This window comes from Engraulis encrasicolus, chromosome 18, assembly GCF_034702125.1.
Source record: "Engraulis encrasicolus isolate BLACKSEA-1 chromosome 18, IST_EnEncr_1.0, whole genome shotgun sequence".
NCBI lineage: Eukaryota > Metazoa > Chordata > Actinopteri > Clupeiformes > Engraulidae > Engraulis > Engraulis encrasicolus.
Window position 1 is genome coordinate 18,832,745 of NC_085874.1, and position 22,177 is coordinate 18,854,921.

The 22,177-nt window shown below is 45.1% G+C and overlaps 2 protein-coding genes across 7 annotated transcripts in view; both read left to right on the forward strand.

The window, feature by feature from the left end:
* Positions 1-22,177, forward strand: part of myo6a (myosin VIa) — a 183,459-nt gene that overhangs the window by 46,303 nt on the left and 114,979 nt on the right. For all 6 annotated transcript variants that reach the window (XM_063223196.1, XM_063223198.1, XM_063223199.1 and 3 more), the window contains exons 6-9: positions 2,548-2,653; positions 3,444-3,499; positions 3,764-3,861; positions 5,650-5,814. In XM_063223196.1, coding sequence (XP_063079266.1) covers positions 2,548-2,653; positions 3,444-3,499; positions 3,764-3,861; positions 5,650-5,814 — 425 coding nt within the window. The remainder of the gene's footprint in view (positions 1-2,547; positions 2,654-3,443; positions 3,500-3,763; positions 3,862-5,649; positions 5,815-22,177) is intronic.
* The window catches only part of LOC134468727 (protein unc-13 homolog B), a 14,987-nt gene continuing 14,510 nt past the window's right edge, over positions 21,701-22,177 (forward strand). Inside the window, exon 1 of the mRNA XM_063222600.1 lies at positions 21,701-21,790. Coding sequence (XP_063078670.1) covers positions 21,701-21,790 — 90 coding nt within the window. The remainder of the gene's footprint in view (positions 21,791-22,177) is intronic.

The following is a 22,177-nucleotide window of genomic DNA, read 5'->3' on the forward strand; positions in this document are numbered from 1 at the left end:
TGTTGCTAGAGAACCACGTCATTGTAGAGAACATGTTCTACTGAGGACTCGCAGGCTGCTCTCAGCCTTTGAGATAAAAGAAAAGAAAAATAAGCATTGCCGAATAGGCTGTGGGTTTGTTAGGTGAATGAACAAATTGTAATGCAAAATGAGGCTCCTAGCTTTTAAATGCAACTAATTTCATGTTTATATGTGCTTCGGAGGCTGAGATATTAAGTTTTTAATAGGTAGAGGGCACCTTTCCATAAAAAAGTGTTTAGGCTAAAATGGGTTTTTCAAACTATGACAAATATATCAAATATGTATTGCAAGTGTTTGCTTTACAAGTACTCTTTACTTTTTAATACTAAGGGGAGCATTAGCAGGGTTTTGATGAGATCAATGGGGTGTCAGGAAGTTAACAATGAGGTCAAGGGGGAATTTATTCAAAAAAGGTTGAGAACCACTGCTATATCAGTATATAATTTAAAAACCTATTTTATTTGTCTACCTATCTTTTAGATTTTTTTAAAGTATTTTGGGAGCTTTTTGGCCTCTATCATCATAGGACAGTGTGAGAGTAGACAAGAAATGACTGGGAGAGAGAGAGAGATGGGGCAGTGTCGGGAAATGACCCCGGCCGGACTCGAATTGTCAGTTGCGCTGATTGGTCAGAGCGTTGGCCTATAGGCACAGACACGGTTTGAAAGACAACGGGTTGTTCTCATCAACAATTCTAAGATTGTATCGTTCACCGGTGCCAGACTAAATTAAACATCCAATCTCACATTTAGTCTGGTTTATCAGGCTAATAGCTCTGCCCTTAACACACACCATTACACCACTGGAACACTGTAATAGCAGAGATTCTTTAAGTATAGAGATATGCCAACATAATAGGTTTCTATGGGCACCTAATGTGACCAGGTTCCGGTCTGCCGAAAGGGGCGCGTCATAATGCTCCTAGCATTGAATAGAACAGTCCTCAGGTCTGCCTAGGTCTGCCTAAAGGGTGATTTCCCCACCAATAATAGAACCCGGAAACAATGGGCCAATGGAACCTCTCTCTCTCTACTCTCTCTGGTAATAGTCTCTGATAAAAATGAATGACCATAGTACTATACCACTATGATGGTGCACATAGGGCCTTTAGTAATACATTACGACTTGGTCATTGCCATTCAGGTAACAGCTAATTTATAACAGGCCTGTGTCAGCAGTACGGCAACTTTTACATTTTCTTAATTTTTGTTCGACTGTTACACTTTGCGTTCGTAGAGCAGTCTTAACAGACATGCTACAGTTGTAGAAGTCTACACTGTCGGAAAATCAAACTCACAGTGTGTATTGCTTCCAGACATGCTCACAAAATGGATGATGCCAGTGATTGGCTTGTATACCTGGCTGAAGAGTTAAGCTAAGTAGAGTCAGCTGCCTCAGTAACTGCATGGAACAAATGGCAGGGTTTTGACTCTCTGATGCCAGACTTGCCCACCTCTACATGCCTATGGTGATTCATAAACTTTAAGTGTTGTCAAGGAAACTCTGTTATTGTGGGGTGTTTTCTTTCTCAGAGGACTGAAGTAGTATCACAAACCGAATTTAGACTGCAAGTGTTATAGTTTTTGTTTTTCACAATTACATCACCATGTTATCCAAGTCCTATGGTGATCGTTGTGTCATATTGACAACTTTTCAGTCATATAGCACTAGGGATGCAAATTATCGACTAATTCCTTACTGATTGACTTTTGATTAATTTATAAGTGCCATTTCTTTCCCGGAAAAAAAATCAAATCTAAACATTTAAATGAAAATTGAGATGAAGCACTACATTTTAATTAAATTATATTCTTTAATCCAGAAGTGATTGCAATGTTCCCACTCCTCACACCCCTCTTTACACAGACTTTGTCATGCCCACTTCACCCCAGTCTCTTGCCAGTAGAGTTGCCTTGATAATTGATAGCCCAAGACAAGATCTCCTCGTTAAATAATCAACATGTGCACTAGTAAATGTACTAAAACCTCTTCATTGAAACATTGTCACCATGCACTAGGTATAGATAAATTGGTGCACTTAATTATTTGTCCACATGGTGGCATCATAGGATTTCATTTTGAGTCAACCTGTACTCTTTTCCCCACAGTCTTCTTTCTAGGCCTTGCTGAGGTGTATGGTATGATGCATATGAGTTAGGTGCTTACTAACAAGATGAAAAAAAACAGTCATTTTGGATGTATACAAGTCTAACTTGTTTATGGCCGCAATTTACACACAAAAATGACCCAAAATCCCATGGACAACATTTGTAACGTACACAGCTTAATGAAAACACATAAATCCTGAAAGCTCACATAGGTCCATTAAGAGTTATAACATCAGCACCTCATATGCCCGAGTGCAGAAGTATAAAGAGAGCTTAATTTTAATGACAATATTGTGGCCAAAAGTGCCTCAGGACTGTGATTAAGATGTTATTATCTGAACGGTGTTAGTGGAATGGAGCGCAAGTTTATGACCACCCTCTCCCTCCCTCTCTCCCTCCCTCCTTTCTACCTCCTCAGCGGATAAAGCTTACCGGGACATGAAGGTGTTGAAGATGAGCCAGTCCATCATCGTGTCGGGGGAGTCCGGGGCTGGGAAAACCGAGAACACCAAATTTGTGCTCCGGTAAAGACCGCGACTGATGAAAATCTCCACAACACACGACCCACACTATTACTCACACTCACATGTCAAACCAGTGCTTGTAACAACATACTTTATCTGTCAGGTGCACACGGTAAATTAAACAATGTAGCCTGAACTACTTCAGTTTTATGGATGTGCAGTTGCATCGTAAATAGTGCTGTATGGAAGCAAACTTAAGATGGTGAGGCAGTGTGCGGCTTGGGTCTTGTTTTAAATTTTATGACACTTGTGTTTTTATTTTCATATCTTTGGTTATGATGCCTGCAGGTTTTAAAAGTAGGATGTATACATTACGTACAGCTCACTTTGGATTAATGGCTTTAAGTTGGTTTTATGCCTCACATCGTTAAGATCTGTGCAGATCAAGATGATTGTAAAAGCCATTGCAAGCTTAGAGGTACACTGTGTACGTTTTTTAGTTGTTTATTTCCCAAATTCATGCTACCCATTCATAATGTTACCTTTTTCATGAATACTTACCACCACCATCAAATTCCAAGTATTCATTATGACTGGAAAAATTGCACTTTTCATACATAAAAAGGGGGATCTTCTCCATGGTCCGCCATTGTGAATTCCCAGAAATAGACATTTGATATTTTTTGATATTTTATTAGGATCCCCATTAGCTGATAAACATATCAGCTACTCTTCCTGGGGTCCACACAGCCATTTTTAGTTTCAAATTACTTCCTGCACAGTGTGCCTTTAACATTAGAACTTGAAAATTGTTTTTTTATTTATTTTTTTATTTTTTTATAATATATAGGTACCTCACGACTTCCTACGGCACAGGTCAAGATATTGATGAAAGAATAGTAGAAGGTATGTGTGGCATCTATTATCATATTACTTCTCTGTTATACATATGTCAACTAATTACATGTACTGTAGATCAATGGCACCACTCACACTTAAACATGAACACGCATGTCTGTGCTCTGAAGCTTTATGTAAAATATAAGCAGAACTGGTGATGGTGGTAGATACAGTAGTTCAACATAATGTACTCAAATCATTGGTGTATGCAACCCCATAAGAAGACAAGCTGACCTCTTTGCATTGTCCCTATGCTGTTTCACTCTGTAGCAAACCCCTTGTTGGAGGCCTTTGGAAATGCCAAGACAGTGAGGAACAACAACAGCAGTCGCTTCGGGAAATTTGTAGAAATCCACTTTAATGAAAAGGTAATCTGTCTGATCATGCACACAAAGGGAAGCCAACAGGGTAGGACAAAGGGGTCAGTTGTCTCGGGCCCAGGAAGAAAAGAGGCCACGAACAGGGTTTGCGCTATTTACTCTTTATAAGAAAAAAACAAACAAAAAAAACTAACCCCTCTTTGCAACTGCACTTGTTGTTCTGTATATCTCCTGTGCACTTTGTATTTGCTTGTGATGTTGGCTTGATTATGTCCTCTTTTGAAAGTCGCTTTGGTTATAAAGCGTCTGCCAAATGCAATATAATGTAATGCATTCCATTGTATGCATTGGATGAGGGGTACCTTTCAGATAACTTAATCCTCGGCCCGGCAAAAGCTATCAGCGCACACACACACACACCCTCATACATACACCCTCATACACATACTTTTTATATACTTTATTTGATTCCACATTACAAGTTAATATTAATAGGAACCAAATACTGTATGGTGAATAATCCAATGAAAAGTCTCTCCTTGATGACTTGATGGCTGAATCACATTAAATGAATTGTGGTAAACGTACAAAGAACACATGAAATATCTGCAGAATTACTTAAAAGTGAGGCAAAAATGTATGCTTTTGCACAAACCAATATCAGTTTCTGAAGCACTGAGTTGATCTTTGTCCGATATTTCTCCGTTTCGCTCTGCCCGAGATGAGACTTATTGATTCGGATCACATCACAAATATGTCACATTTCTAGGAACTCATTTTCAGAACTTGTCATTTTTATTTATGTTTAGGACGAACACCACAACTTTCTTAATGGCTTAATAATAAAAGAAAATTAATGTTTTTTTTTTTTTTTTGGTTCGTCATCGTACACCGCTCTACCACCCACCGCTACTCTCCTATTCCTCCTCATGCAGCACATATCATCTGTGTGATCAACTACACGCAGCACAAAGCTGTAGGGCCAAGATTTGCTATCGATTTGTGTCAGCAGCGATTCTCACTGATGTTTACAGACAGACACGTATTGACGAAAGTGCAACTGTAATCCATCAGGCGAGGCAGATTTTACTGTACAAGCGATTGCTTGCAGAATATAGTAGCATCTAGGGCTGCACGATATCAGAAAAAAAAATCGATACTCGATAACAACGCAGTATCTCGATATTGATATTTAAACTATATTTAGAAATATAGCAGAGTGTTTTTCCTGACACCAATTTGTCGGTCTGTGTGGGGGTGCGCAGCTTTGGTCGTGGCGGGCTTCTCGAGCATTTGTTGACATTCAGCTAGTGACTGGACAGCGCATTAAATTTGTACTTGCTCTCCATAATTAAGTCATTTTTGCGATGCGCATATCGTCACTCTTGATATTGTGATTTCGATACATTTTCAATATATTGTGCAGCCCCAGTAGCATCCACACATCCGAGACCCAAAGCTATTGAATTTTGAATACATACATTAATATGAATATAAATATATTACTCTGAGTGTGTCCTCTCTTTTTCCCAAGCCAGTAGGTTTAATGAATTAGTCAGGAAAAGGGCTTTTTTCATGACTTCTGAAAAGATGGTGGTGTTTTTGGTTGTTTTGGATTTTAGGGTAATTGATTGGTGATGGATATTTCTGAGTTTTCTCTGCAACTGTGTGAGTGTGTGTGTGGTTTACAAAGAAGGTTTTGAATGAGCATTCTATATAGTGTGCATGCGTGTGTGCGCGTGCCTGTGCGTGCGTGGTTTTCAAAGACCGTTTTGGATTTTGACCATTATCTCTATAACCGTGCGTGTGCGTGTCTTTTTTTTTGCCTGTTTCCAGAATGCGGTGGTGGGTGGCTTCGTGTCCCACTACCTGCTGGAGAAGTCGCGCATCACTCGGCAGGGCCAGGAGGAGCGCAACTACCACATCTTCTATCGTCTCTGTGCCGGCGCCCCCGACGACCTCCGGCAGAAGTTCTACCTCAGCTCCCCAGACACCTACAGGGTGGGCAGACACACACACACACACACACACACACAAACACAGGCACAGAGACATACAGACCAACGTGCGCGCACAGACAGACACGCGCGCACAGACAGACACACACGGACAGGTGCACGCACAGACACAGACACATTTAGATCTTTCTTTTTTTTGACCAGTACAAGATGGTAGGGTGTTTTTTTTCCCCGCCCATGCATCATGCATCAAAGTCTTAATCAAGTCATGTTTGTGTCTGGCCATCCCTCCCCCCTGTTGCTTCCCTTTAGGCCCATGCTGAGAAACAGACAGAGCTTCTCTGCTGAGACCCTTCCTCAGACATATGAAGTGTTGCTAAATGTAGTTCTTGGCTGCAGCTTATCGTTGGTAAACACTCTCTGGCTGAGAGCTGTGCTGTTTTCAGCATGTACATCTTGAAACGACTGATGTGTTGACACCGATTTTGTCAAGGATGAGGTTCTATTTCTATTTCAGCACTGAATATTCATGTTACGGATCAGCAGGTCAAGAATTAATATCAACAAAGTAACACGTGACCTGGGTGACGTCACCCGGTGACCCCCGTGTCAGGGGTTAAAACACCGGTGAACCCAGGAAGTGACCTCTTTCATCTTCTCGATTGCAGGTGTCGAGTTAATCGTTTGAGATTTTGGGATTGACCTGACGCTTTGTTCGTTTCGCACCCATAGGGTTGGGGCTGTGGGTTTTCCACCCCCCATGAAACGGCGTTGGTCACGTTTTCCTTTGAGTATCTCTTTCACATTTACGATGTGTCCGACTGAGTGTTATCCGCTCGGTGGAAGATTCCCAGATTCACGCTCCCATCTCATTACACTCCCATTTCATCTCGCTCCCACTAGCCAGACTAACGGTACCACCGCCATATTACGGAGCCAGTTATCTTGTTGATGTTAGTTTTTTGTTTCTAACCCTAACCTTAACCCTAACCCTAAACCTAAACCTAAACCTAAACCTAACCCTAACCTTAACCCTAACCCTAAACCTAAACCTAACCCTAAATTGCTTGTATGTGGCAGTATATGATAATACGTGAAATATAATCGGGTGGGGACCGCAAGTCCGGGAGTGATAGAAACACCGGGGACCGCACGTCCGGGAGCGAACTCCGTTGGGAGTCTCAGTCTGTATGCCCTGTGGAAGAGGGCTGGCTAGGCTACCTAGCCTGCCTAGCCCCTGGCTCGAGGCACTGTTCTCGCTGACTGGAGGCTAATAACTTGTCCTTTCCCGTGGAAGGTAGGCCGTTTTCTGATCATGTATTAACTGCTACCGCGTTATCTTCAGTAGTGTTTCCCGCAACTGGATTTGACGAGCGGTCTCGTGGCGTGATGCGCTTTCGAGTTGGGATTAGGTATTAACGCCTGCCTGCCTATGTTGGCCATCGTTTGGGTAAGTGGACTGTCATTTACTGTTTCGATTTATTTTCGCGGTGTTTCTCGCCGCGGAATGTTACTATTACTGGGCGATTGTTGTGACACTCGACGCGAGCTCGGTTACTTGGGTTCGCGTGCCTGTATTTACGTTACGGCTTCATTGTTTGTACAGTGTAGCCTGTCTGTACGGTTGCTCCACGGGCCAGTGTGTTTCGCTGTGCCCTTGCACCGTTGGCGTCACGCTGCTCCAGAGATTCAATCTACAATACAATCTCTCTCTACTCTCTCTGGCTGCACTCTGCTCACCCCGGTTGTTATTCCTGCCCGGTTGTGTTATTTCTTCACTGGTTGATTATTGTCTGTTTTCACCTGGGGTGTCTTCGCCCCAGAAGTGTGTATTTGCCTTGCATTTCTATCACTGTGCTACTCCTGTCTGCCCATGATATTGGCTGTGCTTATGGTATGTCCTCTATTGTGAGTCGCTGGGTGTACAGCGCCTACCGACTGCATTGCAATGTAATGTACTTTACTTACTTTATTTCTTCAGGACATTGCACATTAATGAACATATACATACATGTACATATATGTAAATATGCCAGATTGTAGCCCAAGGGCTAATTTCCATCTGGTGTCCAAAATAGGCCGAATCCAAAATGTTAATGTCCATTGTTATTTGCTTGTCAGCTTGGTGTTGCCGCCTGGCTGCTGGCTCCTGTTGGCTACGCTTGCAAGAGTTTTTGTGTTTTATATTTGCAGTATTTGCTGGACATTGTAGTGTCATCTCCTACCTGCTGCCAACTTTTTACCTACTATTGGGGTGCCCTCGCCCTGTGGGTATGTATTGCTTGTTTGTTCCCTTCTGTGTGTTGCAGTGTTCGCTTCCCGACACGGGACCCTCGTCTTGCCTGATTACTGGGTTTCTTCTTGGCTGCCATTGGATGTCCCAGCCCCTTCTGTGTGGTATTCACCAGTTGGCCTGGAGCTCTTGCCTCGCCTGGTTACTGACTTGCATTGGCTACCACTGGGGTGTCTTCGCCCTGTGTGTATTGCCTTGTTTGTCTGTCGGCCCTGACTGTCCGACTGCTGGCTTCCCTCTCGGCTACCACTGGGGTGTCCTCGCCCTGTGTGCCTGCCTGCCTGACTGATGCATTGTCGTCTAGGCCCCTGGGACTGGTGCCTCTCCTGCCTGGAGCTGAGATGCCTGCGGCTGAGGTTGACAGATGTGGCCTGTGCTGCTTGCTCAGGTCTGCGTGCGAGAGCACTTACTGCCGGGCTGACGCGATTTGGCCCTCGGCCTACAGTTCCGCTGGCCATGGGGGGCTGTAGATGACGCCGGCTGCTGCAGCGAGGCCAAGCAGGCCCAATGGGGTGACCTCACGCTTCCTGGAGGTATCGCGGATGTGCCCAGACTCCTTGCCCTCGGGGGTGGACAAGTTGTCGACTGGCCTGGTGGAGTTGTCGGCCCTGTTTTGCCGACCTGCAGCCTCTGACACACGGTGAGCATGTTTTCACATGTGCCCTGCCTGCTAGCGACCCGGACGGTCGCACGCCGCCACCACAGCTGTCGTCCTCCGCCGCCACAGCTGTCGCCCTCTGCCGCCACAGCTGTTGACCACCGCCGCCACAGCTGTCGCCTGCCGCCGATGCCCGCGCCATGCCCTCTGTTCGGGTGACACCGTCACAGCCCAGTTGCATTGCTTGTTGCATTGCATTGGCACTGGCCCCTTTCTGGGTTGGTTGGCCATGGGTGTTTTTCGCCCGATGGCTACATGTGAGTGCCATACCTGCTACTGCTCCAGAGTGGGTTTCTGGCCACAGGTGGCCTCCACCCTGTGGCATGCTTGTTGATGCCACGGCTACTACAGCTGCCACGGCGTGCCGCTGGGCCATACGCACCCTGCCATTCCGGTTTACATGGCTTGCTCGGTTGCTTCGCATGCTTGCATACTTGCTCTCTTGCATGGCTGCATGACTTGCATGAGACCGCATGTGTGCTCCCCGCTCCTCTGCTGTTCTCTACCATTCAGCGTCCTGCGACTGTCTGTCGCTCTCCTGGATACCGCCTGCTGTCGGCTGTTTCATCCATTGGCTTCTTGTGGACGCCCGGGGCACCTCAACCGCCATGGCTGCTACAGTTGCGCGTGTTGCTCCGCTTCATGCCCCTCTGTGTAGCTTGCTTTTCCCTTGCTTGTCTCCACCAGTCAGCTCCTTGCATGCACCGTTGGCGTTTCCGCCTGTACGACTGCTGCTGCTCTGGGTGAGTGGTTTCACACCATACCCTGTTTTATGCTCTTTGGCACTCCTGCGGGACTGTCTGGAGTCTGTTGGCCTTGGCCGGCTTCACCGTGGACGGTTGTGATTGCAGTTGGTGCCTTCGCCTCTTCTGCTGTGGCTTCGGTATGCAAGTTATGCTCTGCGTCCTGTTGTCCGCTTTTGCCCACTGTCGTACGTCTGGCATGTCGTCGTCCTCCTGACCTGGTGGAGCCTGGGACTTTTTTGCCCCTTGGCTCGCGGAGTGTGCCGTTGGGCTTAAGCCTCTGTGACTGGTGCACGTGTATGTCGGCATTGCTGCCCTGGGTACAGGACCCAGGTGCTTCCTTCATTGTCCTCGACTGTGGCGCGTAGGTCGACTGCTGCACGTCGTCCCCCCGAGCTCTTGGGCTATGCGTGGACTTGCCATGGGCTACTTAAGAGTGCCATTGGTGCCCGCACCACTGCAGCTGCGGCTGCTACTGGTATGTTGGAGCGTTACCGCTCCTTCTCCCATTGCTCTTCATGTTTCCCCACTTCATGTGTGGTATGTCCGGGGGTCAGGATGCCACTCTGACTGCTACTACTGTACTGGAGTGACCCCACTCCGGGCTCTCCCTTCGAGTTTTCGGTGGCTTACGACTGTTCGCTCTGTTGGCCTCGCTATGGATGGTCTCACATGAGTGCTCTGGGCACCGGTAGGCGTACACGCCCCTACGACTGTGGATTCTGCATCTGGCTGGTTCAGCTTCATGCTCTGCCGTCTGCTGCAGGAGCATCGCAGTTGGCTTGTCATGGGCATCTGCGCCCTGTGTCGCGCCCCTTTCCCGCTGGGCCCGACTTGTTGCCACTTGGAGTGTTTACTCGTCTCTGCTGCAGTGGCTGTACCTACTACTGGTTACCCTGCCTGTCCCGACTGTCTATACCGATGGCCCCTATGTGGCCTTTAGTGGTGTTTGGCTGACCGTGACACTGTGGTCGGCGATCAGGCATTGGCCGGGCTGCTGCATCTATGGCCTTGCCGGGTATTGCACCACTTCTGACCGCCCTCCTTGCCTCGCCGGTAAGGGCGTTGATCTGGCGGGGCGCACTGCCCTGGCCACTTAGCCACGTCGCAGATGAGCTCGTCTGCGAGGACTATGATGCAGCGTTGCGTACGACGTGCATTGGGTTCTTGATGTCCCATGTCTTGTTGGCCTTCTCTCGGCCCCCATGGACCGTTTTGGGACGCCCCCTGTGAGTTCTCTTTGACTCCTGGTTGCTGGCATTCGCCTGTCTGGCCTGAGTGCCGGGGCAGAGTCACACAGACCTTGGCCGTGGTACGGTGATTGGTTTGGCTTGCGCGACACCCTTGTCGGGGCCTTGCTGGAAGCCGTCTGCTCTCTTCCGGCGGCCCCCATATGTCCCTTTTGGTCCGTCCGCTTTGGGCAAGCCACGACGCGGCTTTTGTGTCGCACCGGCCGTGCAGCCGATGCTGCATGTGGTTTTGTTTCGCTCACGCTGTTGTTCTCGACCTGGTGCGCTTTGCCCTGTTCTCGACATGCAGACCCCCGGCCTGGTGTCTCTAGGCGTCAATTTCTGCTTATGACCAGCGTACTTGCGGGCATTGGAAGTGGAGGCTCTCCTTCCTTGCTCTCCGCCCCTTCCAGGTGTTGGGCATGCCGACCTCTTGCCATGTCCGCCTTCGACCCTGGAGGTGGGACTCGCGTCTGTTCCGTTCTGCCCTTTCATCGTGGAGTCATACCCACTGCTGCTGCCCTTGCGCGGTGCGGTCGTGCCCACTGCTGCTGCCCTTGCGCGGTGCGGTCGTGCCCACTGCTGCTGCCCTGGACGGTTGGTCTGCGGTGGCAGTCCAACACTGCCTGCGACCTGTGGGCCCCCTGATGATGGCCGTACCTTGGATGAATGTAGGGACTGGCCATCCTGATTGCCCTCAGACGCTCTCTGGCCGGTCTTGTGTGGCGCGGGCGGCTCATCTGTCATGTGCCATGTATGCCGCCTTGAGTCCTTGCCCTCTCTGGGCCTGTTGCAGCGGCTGCTTTCAGGGGCCGACACTTGTCTGTTGGGCATGGGAGCAACTTCCTTATGGGCGTCCAGTGCCCTGTTGTTGACCTTTTCCGTGGTTCGCCTCTTCCATTGTGGCTCCTCCCATTTGTGGCACCGGGTGGTATGGTACCGCTACGGGGTGGCACAGGTGTCCCCGTCAAGTGCTATGCTAACTGCTTACTTGCTGCCCCCTGTGGTTCTCACTCAGGGAGCTTGTGGATCCTTTGGGCCAGGTTACACTGGCTTCCATGTGGCCGTTGGTACGCGCAAGGACGTATACAGCACGGCCTCCTCGGCATCAGGCTGCACCATTGCCTGGTTTTCTTGATGTTGCCCCACATGTTACTGTGGTGCTGGCGGTGGCTTCAGGCCGTCTCAGTAGTACTGACGACGGGTAGGCACTCCTCATGACTTTGTTGGTATTAGTCATCCAGTGCTGAAAGCACCGCCTCTGGCGGTCAGGAGGAACGAAATAGAACGAAGGTTATGTATATAACCACGGTTCTATGAGTTCCGGATGACCGCCAGAGCTTGGCAGTCACTCGGAGTGTGTTCGAGAAGATTTGCCAAGAGGTCACTTCCTGGGTTCACCGGTGTTTTAACCCCTGACACGGGGGTCACCGGGTGACGTCACCCAGGTCACGTGTTACTTTGTTGATATTAATTCTCGACCTGCTGATCCGTAAGATGAATATTCAGTGCTGAAAGCACCGCCTCTGGCGGTCATCCGGAACTCATAGAACCGTGGTTATATACATAACCTTCGTTTTTTCTCCATTCCCTATGGTCTGTGACTTCATTTCTAAAGATCCTTACGGAAAAGTGTGTGTAGTTCTAAACATACAGTACTTTCGTCTTGCAGTAAATGACAGGCAAGTTGGTTTTTTTTTATACCATTGTTCTCCTGAAGTTTTGTAACTTTGTGACTTATCACACATTATGTAAAATGATGCTACCTCAAACCACGCTGCACACCACATGCAATGACTTATCACACATTATGTAAAATGAATGAAGGCATTTATATATTCAACACGCTGCAACCACTTTAAGTCATTATCCTCAGCCAGTTGTGACATAAATTGTGTGACCAAGTGTGTGTGGTAGATTGTGTGACCAAGTGTCATAAATAACCTTAATAAATGCACTATTTTCAATAAAATAGCAGACATTTGCCGTCTTGCATTCTGGCTCAGAGTCTGAACAAAGTGCTTTCATTTTGGAAAAGGAGGGCTTTTGTTTTTCCCCCCATAATGCTTGGCCAGCAGGTCTGTTTTTTTCTTTTTCACTAGACTGAAAAGGAGAACATCCTTTTCTGCTGATTGAGATGCTGTAGTGTCATTCAATACAATTACGTTATCTTTTTCATTCTAAATGTGTACAGGGACAATAACAGACACTTAATTCTGTTGTATTTGCTTTAGTCTTCTTGCCTGTGCCCCTCCACGTCATTTGCCTTTGGCACAGTAGAGGGCGCTACAGACCAGCCTCTGCTGTGTGTGGCGCTGCTGTGCTGATTCACTGCAACTTCTGCTCTGAGTGATTCATATGAATGCTAACAGATACTGTTTGCCCCTCTAGCTCTTACTGCTGCGCGTGTGTGTTTGTCTGTGTGTGCGTGTGAATATGGATTTGCTTGTGGAGTGGTTATGATTGGCGTTTGGGGGAAAATGTGAAACACTTATGGTTATTTTATGTTTTCGTTTTTTGATTTATGTAAGTTCGGGGGGCCAAAAAGCAATTTGCTGTCAAAAGATAGAGCATTTCTTTTTCTATCCCTGGGCCTTTAAGCTTCACAGGGTTTACCCTGAAATTTGCCAAACCCGGTCTTGGAAAATACAAACAAATTCATAATTACAGGCATGTAGCTTGCTCATTATACTCCACAGGCTAAGGAAATTATGGCGGAGAGAGGGTAGGGGATCGAGAACAGAATAGGTCCCCTCTAGAATACCAAAAGACCCTCCCCCTGCTCCTCCTTGAGTGAGGCAAGTTCAGTCGACTCTTTCCAGCCGGTAGGTTTGCTTGGGCCTGACGGGGGCGCCGTGGAATGTGATGAACTTTTTAGCATGGTGTTCCAGTAGTGAGTGACGTTAATGTAGTTCTGCTTTTTGAAAAGGCGCTGGCTTTAGGGGTCGCCTGATTGTGTGCAGGCTGATTGAGGGCACCGTCAGTCAGTCAGGGGGGAGAGAAGGGTACTGTAGGCATCAGTTATTACTTGCCACTGTCACAGTGGATGATGAGTCACCCTGGACTCATATGATTATTATTTCAGTTCCAATTGCCCCCTCAGATACTCTCTAAAGGTCCGGCTTCATTTATATTTCACCCCTCCCTCTCCCTCTCTCTCTCTCTCTCTCTCTCTCTCTCTCTCTCTCTCTCTCTCTCTCTCTCTCTCTCTCTCTCTCTCTCTCTCTCTCTCTCTCTCTCTCTCTCTCTCTCTCTCTCTCTCTCTCTCGTCCCCTATCCTCCCCTCTCCTCCCTTCCTCCCCTATGCATTGTCCCATACTCTGCATTAATGATATGACCGAATGCATGACGATACCTGTCTGACTTTCAGATAGCATTTAGGGATGGACTTCTCTTCCCTCTTGTGGGTTCTGTCTTTCTTTTGGTCAATCTGTCTATCTTCCCCCCCCCCCCCACACACACACACTATGTAGTCAAAACTTTTTTCACTCTTAACTCTCCCTCCCTTCCTCTCTCCCTCCCTTCCTCTCTCTCTCTCTCTCTCTCTCTCTCTCTCTCTCTCTCTCTCTCTCTCTCTCTCTCTCTCTCTCTCTCTCATTCTCTCTCTAACTGTGTGCCTTATTAGTTTCTTATTCCTAGCTCTCTTCTTCTCATTGCTTAAGCTCCAATTGGCCTTTCAAGGTCTCCCCTCATTTATAATTAACCCCCCTCCTTTCATGACCCCCCCCCCCCCCCCCATCTCTACATTAATACATATGACTGGATGATGCCTCATACCAGTCAACCATTTAAAATCGCCATTTAGGGTTTCATTTCTGTCTTTCTCGTCTCTTGTGTGCCTGTTCCAGGACATTTGGTAACTCTTTATGATGGGAGAAATGCAGTGCAAACTCTCTGGAAGGCCTTTCAATCGGCATGGAGGCTGGGTACCAGTGTTAATTTCGTCAGCTTTTTTTGATTTACTATTATAGTCTAGGCAGAATTTCAGAAAATGTGCTTATTTAAGGTCCTGAAGGCAAATCATGTTAATTTTTGGTATACAACTGATTTAGGGGTATTCAAGGGTGCTGAATCCAAATCTGCTGTATACCGGGCGCAAAAATGTACGGAAATGCCTCAAACGGGCAAAATCCAATATGGCCGCCGACACCAGGTTAAAATCTCGCAATCCCTTTTCTTTTTGACTAAAGAAGGTATGAATATGAAAATAAGACTTATTTTTAAGTTTTCATATATGGGGAACCCCATTCTGTCATCAGATTTAAGGTCAGATTTGAAGAAAATGCTTATATAATTGACTGGCAGCTTTTTTAAAACAGGGAGTCTCATATTGTCAACGATTTTTAGCATTATGATCAAACTTTCAAGATCCACAGAAAATAATGTCTGATGTCTTTGTGAACACCAATACTGCCAAAAACTGCACTGAACTGTCTACTTTCACCTGAAAAAAGAAGTTTGTGTCTACCTATTTCCATTCTTTAGTTACTGGCAGTAGAACATGGGATGACACCACCAAAAAAAGCACTGTTTTTTGACCCAAAAATGCTACACTTCTGTGTCCATATTTTTGCTTGCAGGATAAAGTGTCTTTTTAGTGTTCATGTTTGGTTTACAGCATTTCCATGGGTTTTGAAAGATGCTTAACTTAAATCTGCTGTATACCAGGCTCAAAATGAAGGAATCCAATATGGCCGCCATCACCAGAGATATACAGTACATGTCTGTGATTAAACAAGGTCATCTCTTAAATATATTATGCCAGCTATAGGTTTTCATACATGGGGAATTCATTGCTGTGCTCGGGTTTAAGATTTGGATGAAAAGACATGATTTAGACCTGCATACATGTTTAAGACTGTTAATAAATTGATCATTTATATTGGAATATTTCCCCTATTTCAATTTAATCCGGCATTAATTAAATGTATTGGTCTTAGATAACATATATTGTTGTCGAATAGGCCCCCGGTAGAGTCCATTACAATACAAACACTGTCACTGAAAAGACAACACTTACTACCCACATACACTACATTCACTCCCTCATCCCCACCCTGTCGCCACTCTTAATGTAAATAACAATCAAGCATAACATTGCAATGTTCGGACGGACCACACATTGAGAGAGTACATACACACACACACAAGTGTGGCAGAGAAGACATTCTTATTGGAACACCAACGTACACATACGTACGTATACAGGCGCTATAATATACACTCAGGCAGATTTCAATTCAATAATTGAGGCATTATACCATGATGAAATATTTCCATCTCAAACCACGTCCCATGCTCCCATCTTTTCAACCATAAAAGTAAGTGCACACACGAGTCTGCCTAAATAATTCTTTTTATACAACTTTACAATGGAAATCACTGTTTGCCAATTTTATTGATGTGCTCATTCAATCTATGAATAAAGGAGGATTGAGTGGTGAGCTGATGTGTAGAATAGAATAGAATAGAATAGAATAGATTGGAATAGAATAGAATAGAATGGTGTTTGTCACTATGCACATGTTCAATGAGATTGAAAGCAACACACTTCAGAGCACACATTTAATTCACAAAACAGTTTTGGTGAGCAGAATATACAATTAGTAGTGCCAAAAAAACCATGAACAGAGCAGGGAGTGCATACGGTGTGTGTGTGTGTGTGTGTGTGTGTGTGTGTGTGTGTGTGTGTGTGTGTGTGTGTGTGTGTGTGTGTGTGTGTGTGTGTGTGTGTGTGTGTGTGTGTGTGTGTGTGTGTGTGTGTGTGTGTGTGTGTGTGTGTGTGTGTGTGTGTGTGTGTGTGTGTGTGAGAATATATACACAGAGGACATACTCATGTATTGGTACTCATGTCATACTCATTGGTATCCAAGAGTTATTGCATCGATTGTCTTGCTCAATGTAGATATTACAGTAGCGGTGGCCCACTCTGCAAACACAACTATTTTGCATTGTGCTGTATCAATTAGTCTATTGCAGAACACCAGATGGATGGAAAGAGATCATTGGATTGAGGGATACCAATGAATGGTCATTCTGTGCATGTGCGTGTGAAATGTGGTTATGGCCCTTTGTTGAGTTGTTTGGTCCTTGCTTTGACACACCTGTACCAAGAGGACAGCAAGGCAAAGAGCTGAGGACCCGGTTGGAGGCTGTCCTAGATAATGTTTTAGCTCTGTTGATGCAGCAGGAGGATTAGAGAGGGGCTAACTTTTTTCCTCTTGTAGGTGTGCCTCCTGAAGGCCGCAATTATCTCTTTGGTTTTCTTTGCATTCAAAGATACAGAAATTATTCTCTGTATGTCAGACTACCACCTTTTGCTGGCCACAGCAACTTCCTTCTGGAGCTACGCCATAGGCATAGAGGTCCAAAAGAGTGGAGTTATTTAAAGAAATCCTTGCACTTATGACACATTTTGTGTCACATTTGTCTGAGCTGCGCTTTAACTATTCACAGATTCGAAAAGTGACTCATTGGAGCAGTCATTGTTGCTGAAAGAACTACTTTTTTTCACTTAGTCAAAATGTATGGTGGTGAGAAGTTAAATGTGTCACATCTCTGAAAAATCAGTGATCCTGATTGGTTCTACGGTATTGTGGTTTGCGATCAGGGCGAATCCGAAGGATTATAGGTTATCTACTGTACGTGATGGAGTTGTATGTGAGGGATCCAAGTGATAGGTGAAGCTTAGATGATGGAGCACACTGGATGAGAGAAGCACAGTTGTGCGAGAGGCACTATGGGGGTGAAGTGCAAGTAAGGGGAAGGCAGCGTGATATTGACCATCACTAGGGTTGTGGGTGTGCTCTGACTGTCCCACTTATGATCCAAGCCCTTTGGAGTAGAAGTCAGAGCCCTAGGTTAACTTATTCTCAATTACCTCTCCTCCTCTCCAGTGATTTTGAAGGAGTTGTTCGCTTAAATGCGACAGCTATGTATGCCCAAGACAAATTTATCTTATTTGCAGCAACTGAATGACTCCATGTACTCCATGCCTCTTCTTGCAGATCCAGAGGGGGATGAGGCACTCCTTGGGGAGAGCACAAGTTGTGATGTCTTTTCATGGCAGAATGGCAGATACAGGAGTAGTGGGACTAATGCCCCATTCAATTTCATCCATCCCGTTTCAGTGACTGACAGGAGGACAGGGTGGAGTAGTATGTGATCCTGCCTCAATACATTGGCTTGATAATGTGGGGGCACAATATGCCATTGTGTGGCTTCTGATGTAGATAGCAAAGACTCTATGACTAGGACTAATCACTGCAAAACAACTCCATTGCTTTCGCTACATCTGTAGCAAAAGTACAATGTAGTGCCTGGTGTTATGTAGTGTCTAAACATGTAGTGGCCAAATCACTGAGTAGGAGGAGCTTGATAATGATTGGAGATAGCCTAACTATCAAGAAAGTAAATATTTCACAATGACATCAACCTGTCTTTTGTTCCACCTTTCACCTTTCTACCGTTCAAGGATTTAATCTAAACAAGGCAATAAAATCAGCAGACAATAACTTCCCAAAACTAGATATTCATATGAAGGTACATTCAGGCATACAGACTTATCTGTGTATAGTTTTGTCATAATGGAAGAGGTGGGCTGAGGTGAACACATTTCATTGTGCATAAGCAATTGAAATAAGACAAAACATTTCAATAGAAATTAGCCTGTCAGTTAATTGGCATGAAAAACAATGGTTGTAAACATGAATTCAGACTACACTGAACTGTCTGACTACACTGACTACCTTTGATTATAATTTTAAATTTGATTACATACATTATTTCCCCATGTATGAAAAGAAAACATATAGCTACATAATGTTTTTTAAGAGTTCACCTTGTTTAATCAAAGATATGTATATCTCTGGTGACGGCGGCCATATTGGATTCCTTCATTTTGAGGCATTATAGGAATTTTTTGAGCCTGGTATACGACATATTTGAATTGAGCATATTTCAAAACCCATGGAAATGCTGTAAACCAAACATGAACACTATAAAAAGGCACTTTGTCCTGAAAGAAAAACTATGGACACAGAAGTGTACTATTTTTGGGTCAGAAATCAGTGCTTTTTTAGAGGCGTCATCCCATGTTCTACTGCCAGTAACTAAAGAATGGAAATAGGTAGACACAAACTTCTTTTTTCAGGTGAAAGTAGACAGTTCAGTGCAGTTTGTGGTAGTATTGGTGTTCACAAAGACATCAGACATTATTTTCTGTGGATCTTGAAAGTTTGATCATAATGCTAAAAATCGTTGACAATATGAGGCTCCCTGTTTTAAAAAAGCTGCCAGCCAATTATATAAGCATTTTCTTCAAATCTGACCTTAAATCTGATGACAGAATGGGGTTCCCCATATATGAAAACATAAAAATAGGTCTCATTTTCACATTCATACCTTGTTTAGTCAAAAAGAAAAGGGATTGCGAGATTTTAACCTGGTGTCGGCGGCCATATTGGATTTTGCCCGTTTGAGGCATTTCCGTACATTTTTGCGCCCGGTATACAACAGATTTGGATTCAGCACCCTTGAATACCCCTAAATCAGTTGTATACCAAAAATTAACACAATTTGCCTTCAGGGTTCATCTTTTGGGAAAATTGACCCTGACTATTAGTCTTAGTCACAATGACGAAAATCAATTTTAGTCTTAGTCATATTTTAGTCATTGCCTTCCCAATTTAGTCTTAGTCTTAGTCAAAATGACGAAAATCAATTTTAGTCATAGTCAAATTTTAGTCATTTTAGTCATTTTAGTCAACATTTCAAATTTTAGTCAACATTTCAATTTTTAGTCATTTTAGTCAATATTGTGTAAAATAAATTATTGTTATTTCACAAAGTATTACTAATATTGCCTATTGCAGCAAATATTCACCTTGTTACTTGGTCATTTTCCACCAAAACCCAAATCAGTAATTTCAACATCATAGAGCAAAAGAGCATCACACACACACACACACACACACACACACACACACACACACACACACACACACACACACACACACACACACACACACACACACACACCCCCACGTAGCGCTCCCTCTCTCTCTCTCTCTCTCTCTCTCTCTCTCTCTCTCTCGCTCTCTCTCTCTCTCTCTCTCTCTCTCTCTCTCTCCTCTCTCTCCTCTCACGCTCCTCGCTCTCCTCTCTCTCTCTCTCTCTCTCTCTCTCTCGTGCATTAGAAGCTGCTGCATATTATATTTCATTTTGAGTTTGATCACGGAGGAAGCTACATGCTCTTCTTCACCTGACCGCCGGACTTAAAGCCTGCAGATTGCCAATGCCGGCAGTGGGAAGACCAGACATCCCAAGTCTGCATGAAGTTCAAGAAGTCTCCCTGATAGTGGCTTCCCGATGACCACGAGTCAGATAAAATACTGCTGATGGTAGACTATGCAAGTTAGCGGTTTTTGTTTTCAATTGGCAATGCGAGCAGAGAACGATAATGACTCGTGCGGCATGTGTGGAATAGGCTTAAATAGATTGCGCGAGCACGCTTCGTATGCCCTGCAAAAGTCCCAGGAAAAATAGTTAGGCAGGGGGGGTATGCGGACTGGACGATAGAAAGGACACGCACATACAAATATTTAAACACTAATGCTGTTTTGTTTGTCGGGGATGTCGAGGCTCGATAAGCATGACCTGGAAAGAGTTTTTGGAACTTAGGAAGACGCACGGAAATGCTGTCGACTTCCTTGGGTCTTTTAGCGTTGCTCTCGACGAGAACAAGTTTCAAATCTCAACAGTTTAAAACTCCTTAGCGATCGCCCATCCATTGATTCTTTTCAAAACTGGGCTACAGTAGCCGTGCCTCTGTTACATTAGACAGGCCAACTTTCCCCCTGCTGGCGCGCGCTCCCGCGGTGACTGATTTAAATACATTCACAAATCCGACCTTCATGCTTGCTGCCTACTGATATGGTTAAACAACAAATATAGCAAACATTATTAAAAAAGAACAGACAACGAACGCCGGGCTAAGACAGCCTAAGTGAAAAGGAGAATAGTGGAAGCTCGAGGAGGTTTAGAATGACAGTATCAGAGGAGGATTGGCGCGACTGTCATTACCTACTGCAGAAACACATGTCTTCGTCATGGATAAGAGGGTTGTTGAACATGTTTCAAAATGAACACTTCCCTCAATGTCGGCTATTTTTTTCTCTGGGAATGTTTTAGGACCTAAACTCAACTTAAATGGACTCACTGAACTACTAGGCTACAGAACTACTGACTGAGCCGCGCCATGCATTGGCTGCCAGCAGATACAAGCGAGGCGACACAGCGTGAGCGCGCAATCACCTATGAAGTTCAAGACACTAGGCCTATATTACAATTACAAATTACAAATTATTTATGAATAATTATATATTTTTAATGTTCATTCGTCCATGGCTTGTAAATTTCGTCTCGTCTTAGTCTGCTTGACGAAAATATTTCTTTATTTTCGTCATATTTTGATTTGCTTGAGGCAATTTTTAGTTCGTCATCGTCTCGTCATCGTCAAGGGAAAAAGGGGCGTTGACGAAATATTTTCGTCATCGTCGTGGTTGACGAAATTAACACTGTTGGGTACACTATGAGAAGCAAAAGAAAATACTAGTGACCTAATGATATGATAAATTATAGGTCCCCCCTTCTTTTTTCCCCCTTTGCTCATCTCTCACTGTGTCTCTGTGTGTCTTTCTCTCTCACACACCATCTCTGTTTTCCTCATGGATTACTCACATTTCTTACCCAAAACCTCACCACCTGTCTTTGTTGGTCTGCTCTCCTCTCCGCACTGCAAGAGCGTCACCATTATTTCATCACTCACTTTGCCTCCTCTTCCTAAGTAGCCGGAACTTCTTTCACTCTTTCAACTTCTTCTCTCTATCTAAGTGCTATCTGTCTCTTCACTCCGTTCACCCCTCTCCCACACTCTTGTTTCGCACGCACACACACATTCCCACACGCTGTCCTTTTTTTGTCACTCGTATCATCTTTTCCTTCTCATGGTGAACCCAGCCTCCATGCTGATTAAAAGGCCTTCTAGAGAGTTTGCACTGCATTTCTCCCATCATAAAGAGTCGCCAAATGTCCTGGTACAGGCACACAGGAGCACGTTGATTTGAGCTGCTTGCGTATCAGTGTGTGGCATGTTACTGGCCATGCACAAGAATTACCAATTGGCGTTCACACAGATCTCTGAAAACTTGCCCCCCCGACCCCCCATATGCAAATGCAAGAAGCGATGTGTTAAAATGGGCATTTTTGCGGTAGCATTTTTGCCGCCCTACTAGCTAGGTAATGTCATGAAGATGGATAATCTTTTGAAAAAGCAATCAGGCTTTGCATCTCTGGCACATGTGGGAATGCGGCACCAATTCACGCATTTGCATAGCCTTCTTATGGAGATTTTTTTTATAGCTAAAAGTGGTTCTCAGTCAGCGTACTTTTAGAGAATGCCGCCTGCCCAAAACCCCCCCCCC